The sequence below is a fragment of the Hyperolius riggenbachi genome, chromosome 7 (genome assembly GCF_040937935.1).
Source record: "Hyperolius riggenbachi isolate aHypRig1 chromosome 7, aHypRig1.pri, whole genome shotgun sequence".
Lineage (NCBI taxonomy): Eukaryota > Metazoa > Chordata > Amphibia > Anura > Hyperoliidae > Hyperolius > Hyperolius riggenbachi.
Window position 1 is genome coordinate 13,776,605 of NC_090652.1, and position 18,103 is coordinate 13,794,707.

The 18,103-nt window shown below is 47.2% G+C and overlaps 1 protein-coding gene across 1 annotated transcript; it reads right to left on the minus strand.

Annotated features, from left to right (window-relative positions):
• Positions 1 to 1,987: 1,987 nt before the first annotated feature.
• Positions 1,988 to 7,958, minus strand: LOC137525393 (uncharacterized). The gene is made up of 4 exons (XM_068246467.1): positions 7,902 to 7,958; positions 7,522 to 7,642; positions 5,311 to 5,384; positions 1,988 to 2,440 (listed from the first exon to the last, which is right to left on the minus strand). The coding sequence occupies exons 1-4, from the start codon at positions 7,948 to 7,950 to the stop codon at positions 2,019 to 2,021; spliced, it is 666 nt and encodes a 221-aa protein (XP_068102568.1). The 5' UTR covers positions 7,951 to 7,958; the 3' UTR covers positions 1,988 to 2,018.
• Positions 7,959 to 18,103: the final 10,145 nt, after the last annotated feature.

Consider the following 18,103-nt stretch of genomic DNA (forward strand, 5'->3'; position numbering starts at 1 on the left):
TTTATTATGTGCATTTTGGCAGCCAGCCTGCATATTATGCAGCACTGCAAACATCTGCAGAACGCTTACTGTGGAACGCTGGTCCTTCTGTGTCCCATAGACTAACATTGCTGCATAAAACACTCCGCAAGCATTTCTGCCATGTGTGCACCCGGCCTCATAAAAACAAGCTGGTCACTAGTTAGATAAAACAATGTAAGTGCATAGTGCTAGAACTAACAGCAGGGGGAGCTCACTACCTTCCTTTGCTCCCTATGACTGCTGCAGTAAGCGCTCCCCCTGCTGTTAGTTCTAGCACTATGCACTGACATCGTTTTTTCTAACTAGTGACCAGCTTGTATTTATATGCAGAATAGCGCTGTTTAGTAAGTTCAGCGCTCCCTACAGCCTGTCTCTCAGCCAGCTGGCCAAGTCCTTAGAGAATCCCACAAATGCGTATATACATACATACACGCTTATATGTTTTAAAACTTCTTGCTTTTACTGATGGCTAACATGGTACAATACCCTACTGCTACTACTATAAATCAGTATGATACCATTTATTGGCTAACTAAAAAGAATAAGAATAAGCAAGCTTTCGGCCTTGCAGCCTTCGTCGGGCTTACATCCTGTTTGTTTGCAGGCTGATGGTACAGACAGCTATATACATGCAACATCAAAAGGGAAAACATGTTTATAATGATACACACATATTTAAATATACTGTATATATTCATTGCATTTTAGTATTTTATTCTGTTCATATATGAACAAAGAACTGTCAACAGGATTGGGGAAATGCACTACCCCAAAAGATAAATCAGCGGATGTGCCATGGCTAGCTCGGTCACCACTCGAGTACTGACAAGAAGGAAGTGAAGCAGGCGTTACCAGGGAGACAATCAGGACGCGGCGGAGTACGCAAAACTCCGCCACCAAGAGGCAGGACGCAAACGTCACTGCCTAGCCATCAAATCGCATGGACACGAAGTCCACCAATCAGCTGGTACATTGTCTCCCTGTATAACAATGTGATGCCCAACCTGATCGCGTTGCCATAGAGATATAAGTGCTCAGAGGGGCTGCATATGAGGACGTGTGCAGAGGGGTTGTTACAGAACACACGTGGTCTGCACCACGGTGGACATGTGTCAGTTTTCCCAGGGGAGTGACCGCATCCAGTTCCAGCAGGACCGTTCCAAGTGGAGTTGGGTTCATAGTCTCCACCTGCTTCCTGTGGTTAGTTGCCCCACTGCAACCCTCCTTTTTGAGTAGTTTTTTACTTACCTATTGTTACACCTGTACCCAAACATCACACTATTGGGCTCCCGCCTTTCTGTTTCCTGTGCCCTTTTCTCCAGGGTGCCAAGACACCGCCCCGCCCCCTCGAACTAAATTCTCTCTATGTGCCTTGCAAGCCTAAATTCCCTTTGTCCGTATTTCCTGGAAGGAAAAAGAGAATAATGTCCAGCTACCACTGCATAGCTCCCAACTGTCCCTTTTTCGGAGGGACAGTTCCTCCTTGGGAACCCTGTACCTTTGTCCTTTCCCCATTTGTCTCTTTTTCAGGGCTGATGAACAGATTTGTGTAAGTATGTGTAAAAAGCACAAGTGCTCTGAACCAAGCAGCACCTGTCATGTATATGGGCGAACAAAAGACTCCCGCCTCCGCCGAGCGAATCAGTCAAAACCAGCCTTATCAGCCTGCTGACAGACTGTAAACACAGGCAAACTGTCATCAGAATTTTTACACCCTCGCCCTAAGTGTAATTTAGCCTCGAAACTGCCCTGCCTGCATTGCACATTTTACCGCATATTTGACTGTTAAGGCGCACCAACCCCCCCCCCACCACCACCAAGTTTTGGGGAAGAAAAAGTGTGTCTTATATTCAAGAATATACGGTACTCAAAATGAAAACTGTTAGCAGTTAGCAGATATTACTGACAGATAAGTTCATAGCACTGTTGGTGTAAGGAATAATTATATGAACATAGAAGTGACCTCAACAATAGACAGGCATCTCGTCATGCTCAGATTACATTACAATACACTTTTTCTTCTTTTTTCTCTCCCGAAGTTCATTAAGCTGTCTCTCTTTGTCTTCAAGGTCCATCTGCATCTGCTCCTTTTCAAACCTGAGCTTGTCCTTCTCCTCCTGTAAGCACTCGGTCTCTATTTTCATCCTCATGCCAAGAATCTCCAAGGCATTCTTTATATACTCCTCCTGAGGATCCATCATCTGGTTCTGAGATGTCCTCCTGTCGGCCTCCTCCAGACAGGTGTTCAAGAACTTCAGGATTTCTCTTCTTGTCTCGGGGACTCCCACAGATTGGTCTGTCGTGTAGTTCTCTATTTGATAGATGTGTACTGCTCCCAGTTGTCGAAACCTCTGACTGTAGAGTGCTGCATGATTTCTGTTGTCCTTCACTTTGGTCAAGACAATAATGGGATAAATGCCTAGGAAGAAGAAATAATTACAATGAGACCTTCATGGGTTTTTCAATGGCTCCCATTTGGTAGGAGGTTTTGGGCCATCTCTGCCAGGGCCACTAGGCATAGGAACTTTTATTTTCTCCTCCGCTGTCAACCTCTTGAACGCTTTACAGCTAGATGTCCTGCAGTAACTAACAGAGTTGAGACCAAGTTTCGCATAATCATAATTTGGCATAAAAAATTCTCAATGTCGGTGTGAAATTGTAGTGCAAAACAATTAGCTTATTTGTAATTAATTTTGCACATTACTGTAATTATATTCTGTAATTTCATGATTATGCATTATCATGCAAAAATACGAAATTTGATTCTGCAGGAACAAGTGAAAGAAAAAAAAAATTCTAAAAGATCTTGTAGCTTTTGAGAAAACAAAGACAAGTAACATTTATAGCAGTGTTTATAGCAGTGTTAGGCCTGGAACCCACTACAAATCGCAAATTGCTAGCGCAATCGCTAGCGTTTTTAATTCGCATTTTGTAAGCTATTTCATGAGCGTTTTCCGGCAATTTTGGTTTAAAAAGTGTAAGCTTTTTGCCAGCGATTGTGATAGCGATTAGCGATTTTAATTCTGATTGGTCCTTTCAATTGTGACAAGAACGTAATTTAAGTTTTGTGATGAACAGTAAAAATAGCCAAACAAAATTTGTGTTTTTTATCTATAATAATGCGTTTTATTTTTAAACGGGAATTGGTAAAACTGAGAAATGCTTTTTTTTTTCCAAATTTTTTCCTATTAAAATGCATAGAAAACCACATTGTTCGAGGGAAAAAAATGCCATACAATGAAAGCCTAGTTAGTTTTGAAAAAATGATATTTATATTTCATTTAGGTGTCATAAGTAGGGATAATGTTATTGCTGATTATTAAATAGGGACATAGCTAAAATGTCAAAACTGCTCTAGGCCATAAGAGGGAAACAAGGTCTGGATGCAGAGTGGTTAAAGGGGTTCTGTGGAATGTATAAAAAAACAAAAACTGACACTTACCTGGGGCTTCTATCGGCCCCCTGCAGCTGTCATGTCCCGCGCCGTCCTCCTACGATCTTCCATTCCCTCCTGCCAGTCCGGGTCTAATTATACGTCTAACTAGATGAATAGTGCTCGCTCCCGCGTAGACAAAGTACGAAGATTTATTGTACTGTGCCTGCACAGTAAACTCCCGATGACGTGCGTGGGAGCGAGCACGCGTGCTCGCTCCCGTGCAGCCGTGGGACTACAGCTGTGCTGCCGTTGTTGTATTCGTCTAGTTAGACAAATAATTAGACCAGGGGCGGGGAACAGAGGATTGTAAGAGGACGGCGCGGGACGTGACAGCTGCAGGGGGCTGTTAGAAGCCCCAGGTAAGTGTCAGTTTTTGTTTCATTCCACAGAACCCCTTTAAGCTTTGAAGCAAAATCCAAAGATATGCATTACTAAGGGCCTATTTCCAGTGGGAGCAGTGGCCGATTCCAATACAGCTGTGGCTCCCATTGCCCAAATTACAGCCGCAACCCATGCACGGCTAAGGATTTGGCTGCATGCTAGCGAAGTGTGATCTAGACAGCAAACCACCACACAGATAGGCAGCGTTTCCCCGTGAAGCTCTCAAACGAGGAAATACTGCAAATCTGTCTGTAGTGGAAGTGGGCCCTATTGGATAATTGTCTATGTTAAATCTAAGTTCTATGCACTTTCCTTGGGGTTTACTAGATAGTGGAGGTCTTAAGGTACTTTGCGTTATGCCGCATTGCAATCGGACAGATTTCTGGAAAGGCCACAAAGGCCCAGGCCTTGGGCAGCTGCAGCCCAAGGGGGCACCTGGTCATGAAAAAGAGGTTGATACATATGAAAGAGGAGGCAGCAAATGGGGAGCTACACAAGACAAGCTAATGCCATGCAAGCTGTTCAAGAAAGAGAAGGGCTACAGTACATCGATACACATGGACAGGGCACTTTCTAGGCTAAATTGCACTGAGGGCGAGGCTGTAAAAATTGCACCCCCTTCCTCCCCCCACCCCTGTGGACTCACAAACTCTTTCTCTTTAGGGACAGTCACACAGCCACAGGTCACATGTAGATCTGCCTCCTTACTTAGACCACCGCTCATCCAGGAGGAAGCAGGGACCAGGAAAACACACAGGCGGGGAGAGCCTGGAAAGCCGACTCCTCCATGGGCACCGCCGCCGCACACTGACAGCCTGCAGTACCGCTACAGGACACCAGGTGTCATCACGTGGTGGTGACGTGATGATGACTTGACGTGTTTGACGCAGGCAGCCCAGGGGGAGGCAAGGAAGGTGATCGTGCTGGTAATCTTCTTCCATTTGGCTGCACTGAGCATCACCAGCTCCCTAGGAGTTATGTCCTTCTGCCTGCGCCCCCCTTCTTCTACTTACCAGTCTGCGCCCAGGGCAGTCGCCCTGCCCGCACTGCCAAAGTGACAGCCCTGCATATGGGAGAGGGGGCAGCACATGGAATGGGCGGGGCACTGCTGCACGAGGAAAGGGGAGTCACAACATATATGGCATAGGGGAAGAAAAAGTATAAATGCAGCCTTCATTGTAATGGACACTGTTTAGCACCCTCTAATGTGGTGCAATTCTAAGTCTAATACCAGTTCACACCTTGCACTGTGTTTCAAGGGATTCCGTTACTACCACTCACACCATGCTGTGAGTTGCTACCTACAAGCGCACACGTTGACGTGCAAGTGCACATTGGTCAGTTGTGTTTTTGCGTGCGACACATGCCAACACAATGATTTTGGTTGTGTTATTTACATATTATAACGCAACCCCAGAGTGTGACCCTAGACTTAGAGCAATGGAGTCAGTTTTAAATAAAACCATATTTACCTGTGATTCTGTGAGCTTCTCTGATAAACGATTCCATCTCTTTATATCGTTCGTCTGTAACCAAATCTCCAGAACTGGAATGAGACAAGAAAGAAGAGTTAAAGGACAACTGAAGTGAGAGGGATATGGAGGCTGCCATATTTATTTCCATCTAAGCAATGCCAGTTGCCAGGCCCTCCTGTTGATTCTCTGCCTCTAATACTATTAGCCATAGCCCCTGAACAAGCATGCAGCAGATCAGGTGTTTCTGACATTAATGTCAGATCTGACAAGACTAGCTGCATGCTTGTTTCTGGTGTTATTCAGATACTACTGCAGAGAAATAGACCAGCAGGGCTGCCAGGCAACTGGTATTGATTAACCTCCTTGCCGGTCTAAAAAATCCGGCAAGGAGGCAGCGCCGCACATTTTTTTAATTTTTTTTTTTTTAAATCATGTAGCGAGCCAAGGGCTCGCTACATGATAGCCGCTAAGCGGCGGCATCCCCCCAGCTACTCCGATCGCCTTCGGCGATCAGAGTATGCAGGAAATCCCGTTGAGAACGGGATTTCCTGCAGGGCTTCCCCGGTCGCCATGGCGACGGTGCGGGATGACGTCACCGACGTCATGGACGTCGGGACGTCATAGGGAATCTCGATCCGCCCCTCAAAGCTGCCTGGCACTGATTGGCCAGGCAGCGCAGGGCTCTGGGGCGGGGGGGGAGCGACTCATTGCGGCGGATCGGCGGCGAGCGGCGGCGATCGGACGTTACAAGCAGCTAGCAAAGTGCTAGCTGCTTGTAACAAAAAAAAATTATGCAAATCGGCCCAGCGGGGCCTTAGATATCCTCCTGCGCAGGTTACCCCGAGCTGAGCTCGGGATAACCGGCAAGGAGGTTAAAAGGAAATAAATATGGCAGCCTCCGTATACCTCTTACTTCAGTTCCCCTTTAAGGAGGCACTATGGTGAAATGTTATAACATCTAAAATACAAAACTAAGGAATTTTGTGGTAAAGGTCAGAGACTGGACATCAATGAGATCCACAGGAGCATTCACCTCTAATCCAGATCATGAGGAGACCAGGGAATGGCTTCTCCAAGGTACGAATTAATGTTTTTTATTTAAAATAATAAAAGACACGAAAAACCACTGAAGCATTTCACAAAGGGCACCCTCACTTCTTCAGAGTGATAATGTATTACCTAATAACCTATTAACCTAACAGTAACACATTTTGACTCTGAAGAAGCAATGGCACCTCTTGTGAAACGTGTCAGTGTTTTGGGGGGTTTTTTTTGTGTATCCTGGATCAGAACAGGAAGTAAAGCTTGGGAGAAAAATGATTCATTTGTAATATTTTCTTTTTTTCCTAATGAAGGGAGAAATTTAGTCAGTTATTGTTTGTTATCAATCCTAGAAAATAAATAGGGATAGTCAACGAGATGCAAATAATTCAGAGTTTAGGATTATGCAAATTTTGAATGCAAATGTATGCATCTTGAATACGGACTAATCCAAGCCCGGATTTACCTCACAGGAGCCCATAGGCACAGATGTCCTGGCACCTTAGAGTTCACCCTCCATAAACCTACAGACCCCCACCAAGCTCCACCGCAAGTGTGCTGGCTGTCCCAGCTGTCACTTCTCTCTTACTTCCCTTGCCCGTCACAGGCGCCCCTTAGAGTTAGGTAGTTATAAGTACCCTCAATATTAGGTAGCTAGAGGAACCTCAGTATTAAGTGGCTAGAGGTGGCCCCGACTGAAGGGAGATCTCGTCAGTGAAATGTTGAAAGCAGGGGGGAGTAAACTCTAATTTACACTGGACTCTGCATAGAGAAGGAGGGATGTAGACACTCGGGGTAGGAAGCCGCCTTTCCATCATCAGGCGCCTGTAGGCATGTGCCTACAGTGCCTTATGGTAAATCCGGCCCTGGACTAATCTAATGAAGATGAAGTGGGATTTGATTGGTCCATTTTCAAACTTACAACGTACTTGCACATTAAAAAATTGCATAATTTTTCATCAACTCAGAATACTTTGCATCTCACTGACCATCCCCTATAAATAAATACAATAAGTCTCAGGTTTGTGACTACACACTAAAAACATGTCTTCATAGAGATTGAGAATAAACTGTCACCTGAATGCATCACAATGATAATTTCAGGGAACAGAAGTCTTCACTGTGTATGAGGCTTGAGAGGTTAGATGTGGCTGGTAGACAGCTCACCTGTACACATACACCGGCACAATCACCTCCTTCTTCCGACTCAGGAAATAGCGGAGAATGTGATCTACATTCTCTCTGAAGCTTCGGTTCCACTCTACTGTGCTCCGGTCTCTCAGCTGGGCTATAAACACAAAGGAGTCTTGTATCAAATCACAAAGCCTAAAATCATAGCAAACCTACCGAGGTGTTTGAAAGTTTGCAAACTCTTAGGAATATTGCAAAATCCTGAATATGCAAATCCTACAGTTAGAACAGGGCTGCGCAAACTTTGCACAGCCCGGGCTGCATGCTGCAAACCGAGAGCCGCATTCCTGGCATTCTTCCCCTTTCTCCCACCATGCAGAGTCACAAGCAGGCGCTAGCAGTAGGTTAAAACTCACCCGCTTGATGATTCCAGCGTTGCATCTCCATGGCAACAGAGCATCGCATGACTTGCCATCAGGGCGTTGTCAGCGTATTACATGCTTTCCTGCCAGAGTGTAATACGCTGGCATATCCTGAGGGCGTGTCATGTGACCAGGGCCGGTCCGTCCATGAGGCGGGGTGAAACAAATGCCTCAGGCGGCACTTCTGGCGGGGTTGAACTCGCCTGTCCATGGGTGTGGGGGGCCGTCGAGCTGGTGGGGGTAGCGGGCAGGAAGAGGGTATTGGGCACAGCGGCTGGGAAGGTCCCCCGATCTGCACTCCCCCTCCAGCTTTTAAAGGAGTTATCAAGGCAAATGTAATGAAAATGAGGGCTACTTACCCGGGGCTTCCTCCAGCCTCAAGCTCCCAAGCACGTCCCTCGCCGCAGCTCTCCCCACAGCCATTCGCCCGCTCTGCCTCCCGGTCCGCGGTGATGACGTCAGGCCGACCTGGAGGTCAGCATGAACTGCGCTTGCGCGAGTGGCGCTGTCAATCACTGCAACATGTACCGGAGCGTACGACGGGGAGAGCTGCAGCGAGGGACGTGCTGGGAGCTTGGGGCTGGAGGAAGCCCTGGGTAAGTAGCCCTTATTTTCGTTACATTTGCCTTGATAACTCCTTTAAAAGCTGGAGGGGGGGAGTGCAGATCGGGGGACCCCAGCGAGGGAGGGGGGGTCCAACCCCCCTCCCCGCCACTGTGCCCAATACCCCCTTCCTGCCCGCTACCCCCTCCAGCTCGGCGGCCCCCCACCCACGGCCGGGGAGGGCGGCGATATCTCCCAAGTTTGCCTCAGGCGGCAAAAAGTCTAGGGCCGGCCCTGCATGTGACGCCCTGTAGTCATGGAGACACAGCACTGGCATCGGTGAGCAGGTGAGTTTTAGGAGTGAAGAGTATAATGTGGCTACACACCCCTATGGTTTCTTTTATGGTTTTAGTGAGTTTTGGCCAGTGAGATGTTTTTCGCCTGTAATAGTTTGTGTATCATTTTAAATTTATTCTGAGAAACAAAATATAATTTCTCTGTATACCTAATTTAAATTCTTTATACAACCTATTAATTTGTTGTTGTAGGGTATGATCTTCCTATTCATAAAATTGGAAGAGGCCAAATGATACCTTGCCTGGGGCACCAAAATCACCAGAAATTACACCAAAAGGGCTGGAACCCACAGGAGCGCTTTTGGCAGCGTTTTGGCAGCACTGCGATACGCTAGCAGTTTGCCAAAACGCTGGGCTAATGTTAATGGATGGGGCAACTTCCACAGGAGCGTTTGCGTTTCTCAGAAACGCAAACGCAGGACCTGCAGCATTTTGGGAGCGTTAGCGCTTCAATGTAAAGTATTGAACCGCTAGCGGAAACGCTCAGCAAAACCTAAACTGAGCGGTTTTGCTAGCGTTTTGCGGTTCAGCACACTGTAACAAAATGAAAAATAATTCACAGGACCAATCAGGATAAAAACGCAAAACGCAAAACGCTAGGCACCCGCTGGGGAAAAAAATACAATGTTGCAAAACACGACCAAAAACGCGCATGAATCCGCTTGCAAACCGCTCAGACAAAACGCTAGCGGTTGCGTTTTGCGTTTGCGGTTTTCAGTGGGTTCCAGGCCAAACAGAGTATTCCAGCGCATAAATAAATGGAGGCAGTACGACTCCACTGTTACCCTCTGCAGGAGTGGATGACCAATAAAGGATTACATTAAGTGGAATACTCTAGGACCTAGGTTCTCAACGTGTGATAAGCGTACCCCAGGGGGTACTTCTGATGGTTTCAGGGGGTACTCGAGCTTGTTATACTTAACCAAGAATAACAAATTTAGAGTTTTAGAAAATGATAAATCTTATTTAAACAACACCAAATTAGTGTTTTAGCTAATTAAAAGCAATAATAAATGCTTGGAAATTGTTTAGAACCAATTATCATGTATTGTGATTAAGTACATATTTGTCAAGGGGTACTTGTGATAAGGTTTACTAAGCTAGGGGGTACTTGGTGTGTACCGGTTTTAAAAAGGGTACATACCAATAAAATGTTGAGAAACACTGCACTAGGAGATCTTAAAGGGGGTTGTAGCATCCACAAATACAAAAGTGCCCAAAAAAGTTAGTGCCCTAAATATATACAATATGTAAAACCCTTTTTTTCTAACATAGGTAATTATGTGTTTCTTAAAGAGACTCTGAAGCCTCCTAAAATTGCACTTTTTATTTAACATTTTTCTTCAGCAGTATAACCCAAGCTAAAACACCTCATCCCCGCAGCAGATCGCTGCCCCCAGTCTCCTAGTTGATTTCCCAGCTATCTCACCAAGTGAACTGTGGTCCCCAGGGCCCCTGGAGGGTACTATCATATTATCGGTAGGTTCATCAGTCAGCAAAAATCACCTGATTAATGACCCCCTCAACAGTGCAGCAAAGAAGCTCTCCAAATGAATTGAGAGGTTCAGAGGAGAGATCAGGGACATCAGAGATATCCTTTAAAGATTAACTTCAATAACCAGGGTGAACATTTACCTATAATATGCCTAACCACGTCAGGACCACAGGCTTTAACCCCCTAAAGACCAGGCCATTTTCTCACAAAAAGGGCCACTGCAGCTTTAAGGCCTTGCTGCAGGCCTTTTCTCCCCACCAACAGATCTCTCTGTTGGTGGGGTCTGATCGCTCTGCAGATGTATGTTTTTTATAAATATTTATTTGATTTATTTCATAATATTTTTCCCTATTTTTTAAATTTATTTTGTAATGCCCCCTCCCTCCCACAGCCAGCCAATCAGCGTGATGGGCTGTGATGGGCTTCAGCCTATGACAGCGGATCACTTTTGTGCCACCCAGGGGGACAGCCGTGTCACACGGCTGTCCCCTGTACAGCGCTGCCATAGATCGCAGCGCTGTACCCTGTTAAAAGATGGCGATTTTGCCGTCTAACAGTCTCCTAGTGGCGATCACCGCTGGGAGACTGATGGCGTAATGGAGATCCGTCATCCATGCGGAGATGAGCGCGCATCGGCACATGCGATCTCCTGCAAATCCCCGCCCTAGGACTTGACGTCAATTGGCGTTAGGCGGTCCCCAGAATGTTAAGTTCTTCTTTATATTATTTTCTCTCTATATTTTTTTTCTTGTTTTTAAAGTATCCAGCAGTAAGGCTAAGATTTAACTCATCGTTGTCACTCACAGAACTGAGCCGAAATCTCCAGCAGCTCTTCCGCTGTCATTTTGCTGATGCCGCGGTTGTCAGTAATGGCGATTTTGTTTGCCAGATTATAATCTTTTCTCTCCTTTGTGATAGGTTCATCAGATTGGAAAGACCCAGCAATGTTGGTAAAGTCTGTATCTTGAGCCACACATGCACATGTGTTTATCAAAGAGGACTTGCCATGTCCAGGCATCCCCATCAGCTGCAAAGACACTCGATCACACCCGGACGTTGGGCTATAAGAGCGTATCCTGGCCAGGAGGTCATCATCACTGTACTGCATGGCTCACTGCAACACAGAAAACAAAGTTACCAAAATAACACAACCAAAGAAATACAAAGTGTTAATTAATGGAAGATTTTGTATGAGGAAACTGGAACAATGTACCTTGGTGGAAAGCTTATACAGCTGTTGTGCCTTACAGTGATGCCAATAGAATACCCAAGCAGCTTGGGGTGACCCAAAGCCACTAGGAAAGTATAGGGGACCAAAAGAGACCGAAAAGCCGTCCTACTAAAAAAGCAATGCTTAGTGTGGTTTGCCTTCTTAAAACAGAAGGTATTTGCAATAATTCAGATTAAAGTTTGTAACTGTGGTTACCCACAATGCACCACTGCTGAATATGCAAATTATCTCTTTATGTAAGCCTGGTTTCAGGGGAATAAAGAGATAATTTGCATATTCAGCAGTAGTGCATTATGGGTAACCACAGTTACAAACTTTAATCTGAATTTTCGCAAATACCTTCTTCTTTAACCACTATACGACCACCTCACGCCAATGGGTAGTTGCAGAGAGGCTCCCCCAGGACTGCCTAATGCCGATTGGCATTCAAGTCCTGGGGGGGCGGAGATTAGCAGGGAACGCGGAGCAGAGGCTGTTAAAAAAAAAACCCTGCTATTTTCATTTGTACAGAGCTGCAATCTAGCGCAGCGCTGTACAGGGGACAGCTGTGTGACTCAGCTGTCCCCAGGAGTGGCAGGGAAACAGAACCCTCTCATAGGCTGATGCCTATGAGAGGCGTTCATGGTGATTGGATCTCGGGGGGAGGGAGGGTAAAAAAAACCCGCTTTATTTATTAGAAAAAAAAATGACAATAAAATTAATGTAAAAAAAAATAAATCGTAGCAGCAATGAGATCCCACCAACAAAAAGCTCTGTTGGTGGGCAAAAAAAGGAGGCAAGATTCATTTGGTTGCTAAGATGTATGGCCCAGTAACAAACTGTTAAAGCTGCAGAGTGCTGAATTGTAAAAAAAAAATCGTCTGGTCACTAGGGGCGTGTAAGCCTGTGGTCCTCAAGTGTGCAGCTCTCCCTTCCTTGTGTATCAATCATGTATTGTAGCTCCTTTCTTTCATGAACAGCCCCTTGGGCGTCTGATTCCCTTTTTCATGTATTGTTTCCCATTCTCAGCATCCTCTTTCATATGTAGCAATCTCTCTTTCATTTTCAGGTGACCCCAGGGGCTGCAGCCACCCAAAGCCCAGGCCCTTTGTGCCCTTTCCATAAATCCAGCCTGTCAGGAACCGGCCCGCGGCATGCCTGCGTATATGGTTCCCGACTGCGGGTTTGACCACATCAAGCGGGGAACAGCCTTATTCAAGCTACAGACAAGGCGGGGACCCCTCAAACGCTCCTTACTGCCACCACTAGCTGTTGCTAGAAACGTCTACTCTGCGGTCGAGTGCTCATGCAATCCGCGTTTTCGTATTCAGGTCAGCTTTGCGCTTTAGGCCGAATACGGGAACGCCACGCACGCACACGCACAATTGCAATCTTACACTGTAGTGAAGCAAAACCACTAACAGTCGTTCCGAACGATACTGTTAACCACTCTGCTGTTGAGCTACTCGCACTGGCATTTTCATACGTTGGATCAGCTGCGCGCTTTAGGCTAACGTATGACAAACGCCCCACATACAATGCAATCACAATCTTATACGGTAGGGTTGCTCAAACATACAATTAGGCATGGACTTATACACAGTTACACTTCAGTCTCTTCTAGGCTATGAGTGTTAGTTTAGTACAGCAGGAGTCAGCCTATTAAATTACAATTTAATATTCCAGAAAAAAATGGAACAATGCAGAAAATAATATATACAAAAGATTTACAAAAGCAAAGTAAAAAGTTACAAAATTAAGAGTTTACAAAGGTACACACAAAGCGATTTGCGTAAAATAAACGGGGGGAAAAAAAGAACATTACCAGCGTAGGTTAGAACGTTGTTGGCGGGAGCACGCCGTTTTTCGACCAGGAGTCGAGATCATCCCTAGCTATGCGCTATCTCCAGGAGAAGATCCCTGTGACTGTCCTGGACCAACTTAAATAGTCCGAAGTGTCCCCTGGGGCATTTAATGTCCAGCCCCCAGGAACTAATGCAATTTCCCCGTTTGTGACATCACGGTCTGCCGAGCCCCTTGTGAAATGCGAATTTCAAGGCTTTTCCTGTCACACTTTGCAGACTCGCAGACTTCAAAGCAATCCTGTGTTCGGTCAAAATCCAATTCCCACAGGCAGACGTCTACAGTTTGACATGTCTAGTCCATACATCAAAAGATTGCATTTTGGTTACAGGTAGCAGCTTGCCTGTAATTGCCTGTAAACAGACACAGACAATCACCTCCGAGATTGTCTGCTATTGTCCTCCCTCACATGCAAATGTACTACAGGAGATTCAATTAGCAGCATCCAACTTCCAGAGGAATTTAATGCAAACATAGGTCTATTGACACATTAGCAAATCCATTCAGAAGTTCCTGCTCTCCTGTGCACAAATGTACTATATACAATTAGTAGCTTCCCCCAAAGCCAGACTTGCTTGTAGCAGGCATACACATCTGAATTACACAGCAGACAGGAAAATGCAAAAACATGGCTTCGGTGCGATACCATACGGCGGCTGTATTCTGCATATTACTGTACATATCATCCTCACCCCAATATATCCTCACACCTCCCTTTTTTAGAATGGTGCTGGGAGGTGACTCCCATGAATCACCTTGCCAGCGCCTACATTGCCGGCCGGGCCTGGGGGGGGTAACCCCTTAGCATCCTCTCGAGGATTCCCCACCTGGCAGTTAATTCCAAGCTACACGACTTGAAAGCTAGGTCAGGTTGCGGCAATGTGTCGTTGCCCCTGGCAACCTGACCTAACCAACCAGGGGAATGAGGGTCAGTGACGACCGTGAATTCGCGATCATAGAGACAGTGCTGCAGCTGGGGACGGGTTCCGACCGTCACTACCCGCACTTTCTCTATAGTGGCAGGAGCTATCTCTCGGTCCCTTTGGGGAACGATTATCTGCCGGTCTGCCTCTTCCACTTCGGACAGCTCCGAGGGAATAACTTCCCAGAACCCTCTCAGCCCGCCCCTCCCAGCTGGTGACCTGCTGGCTAGCCCCCTGAGCTCTTCCAGGCTGCTGTCAAATCGAACAGCCCCGGAGAGCTCAGTGCTGCCTGTCACACATTCCAGGAAGGCTGCAGACGGAGAGGCTCCTGGGCCCTCAGGGCCAGGTTCCGAATTGGATGTGGCTGACCCAGCAACATTTGCCACTTCGGTGGACAGTCCCTCTGCTGTAGACCCGCTAGCACTGCAGGTTACCACTGCAGCTGAGGGAGTGCCCACATTACACACATCATAAATCACATCACATTTGGTCTTAAAAACATCTGAAGGGGAAAGATCTGGCCTGGTGCCGTCTGCCTCTTCAGTGGGCAGTTCATCTGCTACAGGCCAGCGAACACTGCTGGTTACTCCTGCAGCCGATGGAGTGTCCACAGGACAAGCATCATTATGTAGCACAACACATATGATATCAACATTATCCGTCTTACACATATTGACATTTAGAACATCACATTCCACATCAACATTATCTGCAGCATTATACACAGTGCTACTCAGCACTTCACAAGTAGCATCAACAGTTCTTGTATCGATCACCTCGATAGTCCGTGCGTCATAAATGACATCATCAGTTCCTGCATTCTCCGTATCAACATGTCCCACTCCAGGCCTAGGCACTGGAGAATCACTAGGGCTGGCTCCTAGTATACAGTCCGTAGCCCCGGGAGGCCCACCAGCACCCCCCACTTGCACAGAGTTATCAAACAGTACCTTGCAAGAGTCCAGAACTTCTGCTGGGGAGGCGGGCTCCACGGGGGTTGGATTAGGCTCATACCGGGCTACTGACCGTCCCAGGTCAGTACCCAGCAAAACGTTGGTGGGGATTTTGTCAGTTACCCCAACTTCTTTCATTCCGCTGCCGGCCCCCCAATCCAGGTGGACCAAGGCGGTGGGTATGGCTGGGGTGACACCCCCAACCCCTCTGACAGCAATCATTTTTCCAGGTATGTACTGCTCCAGGTTCACAAGCTGGGGATGTATGAGAGTCACTTCTGCTCCAGTGTCTCTCAGCCCAGTGGCAACTGTACCCCGAACTGTGACAAGCTGCAGATTCTCTGCATAGCCAGTGGCATTCCTGGTAGCACACAAAGCAGTTGGGACTTCACTGGGGTTTGAGGCCTCACTGGATTTTGGGGCCTCCCTCTTCTTCTCTGGGCAAGTCGTGCTGATATGACTCACCCTGTTACATACAAAGCATTTCCGAGTGTCAGTGGTTGGTTGCTTGAATCCAGGAGACAGCGGTGCTTGCCTCCTCTGGGTGCTGGGTGAAACAGGTTTAGCAATCTGTTCTCCCCTCCAGCTGGATGGAGTAGTCCTCCGGGACTCGGGTGCTCTATGGGCCGTGTAGGAATCGGCCATTTCTGCAGCCTCATCCACAGTCTTTGGTTCTCGATCCAGCTCAAACAGGTGGACATCAACAGGACAAGTGTGGAGGAACTGGTCCTTTATCATCAGTTCCTGCAGGGAATCCAAGGTTTCAACTGACAGTCCTTTTACCCACTGCTGGAAGGCAGTGCGTAGGTTGCACGCATGATCCAGGTAACTTTCATTAGGACCTCGCTGCACTGTCCTGAAACGTTTGCGATACACATCTGGCGTGAGGTGGTATCGCGCAATGATGGCTTTCTTCATTGCCTCAAAGTCTGATTCTTCCTCCTGGGGGAGACTCACAAACGCCTCCAGGGCCTTGCCTCTCAGCCCTGGTGTGAGGTATCTTGCCCACTGCTCACAGGGCACCCCATACTGCCGACAAGTCCTTTCAAACCCCTGTAAAAAAGTGTCTATGTCGGAGTCCTTGTCCATAGCGGGGAACTTATCCAGGGGGATTCTGTGGACTCGCTCACCTTCGAGTTCTGCGGGTCCGGTCCAGCAGACCGGTTCTGCTGCTGAAGTTTAGCCAGCTCCAGCTGGTTTTGCCGTTCAGCTCTTCCCTCCTCTGCCCGGAGTCTGTCCCTCTTGGCCTGGAGTCGCTGTGCAGCTTGTTCCCTCTGGGCTTGTCGTATTTCCCTCTCTGCTTGCTGATGTTCCAGGATCAGCTTTAGGCGCAGTTCGGGCTCAGCCGAACCTAGTAGCTGTAGGTCGGCTTCCAGAGATGTCATCTCCGTGTTCGGTGGATCGTCCAGGACATCGTCTCCACTCGCATTCTGTGGCGGGAGCGATTCCTCCTCTGGCGTGTCGTGAGCTGCATCCGCTGGCGTTGGAGCATGGGTTTGCTCTGCCTCATACTCCTCGAGGGCACGAACTAATTGCTCCTTAGTCTGGCCGCTCGCCGTCTCGATGCCTCTGTGCTCACACAGGTTGAGTAGCATCTCTTTGCTTTGCCTTGCATAACTGGATGCTTTCTGAGCCATCGTGTTGCAAAATAAAAAGAAAAAGGTGGAGGGAAAGCAAAAATGACAAGTGTGTACCTTTGTGAAAAAAAAAAGTATATAAATTCTGCACTGAGTAGACCTCTGTAGGCTAGTCGCTTCTAGCAAGCTTCCAGCCTTTAGTACTCAGAATAGCGAGCTAAACTGCGTAGTAATGTACTAAACGTTCCCACCACTGCCAGCCAATTATGTCAGGAACCGGCCCGCGGCACGCCTGCGTATACGGTTCCCGACTGCGGGTTTGACCAGATCAAGCGGGGAACAGCCTTATTCAAGCTACAGACAAGGCTGGGACCCCTCAAACGCTCCTTACTGCCACCACTAGCTGCTGCTAGAAACGTCCACTCTGTGGTCGAGTGCTCATGCAATCCGCGTTTTCGTATTCGGGTCAGCTTTGCGCTTTAGGCCGAATACAGGAACGCCACGCACGCATACGCACAATTGCAATCTTACACTGTAGTGAAGCAAAACCACTAACAGTCGTTCCGAATGATACTGTTAGCCACTCTGCTGTCGAGCTACTCGCACTGGCGTTTTCGTATGTTGGGTCAGCTGCGCGCTTTAGGCCAACGTATGACAAACGCCTCACACACAATGCAATCACAATCTTATACGGTAGGGTTGCTCAAACATACAATTAGGCATGGACTTATACACAGTTACACTTCAGTCTCTTCTAGGCTATGAGTGTTAGTTTAGTACAGCAGAAGTCAGCTTATTAAATTACAATTTAATATTCCAGAAAAAAATGGAACAATGCAGAAAATAATATATACAAAAGATTTACAAAAGCAAAGTAAAAAGTTACAAAATTAACAGTTTACAAAGGTACACACAAAGCGATTTGCGTAAAATAAACGGGGGGGGGGGAAAAGAATGTTACCAGTGTAGGTTAGAACGTTGTTGGCGGGAGCACGCCGTTTTTCGACCAGGTGTCAAGATCATCCCTAGCTATGCGCTATCTCCAGGAGAAGATCCCTGTGACTGTCCTGGACCAACTTAAATAGTCCAAAGTGTCCCCTGGGGCATTTAATGTCCAGCCCCCAGGAACTAATGCAATTTCCCCGTTTGTGACATCACGGTCTGCCGAGCCCCTTGTGACATGCGAATTTCAAGGCTTTTCCTGTCACACTTCGCAGGCTCGCAGACTTCAAAGCAATCCTGTGTTCGGTCAAATCCAATTCCCACAGGCAGACGT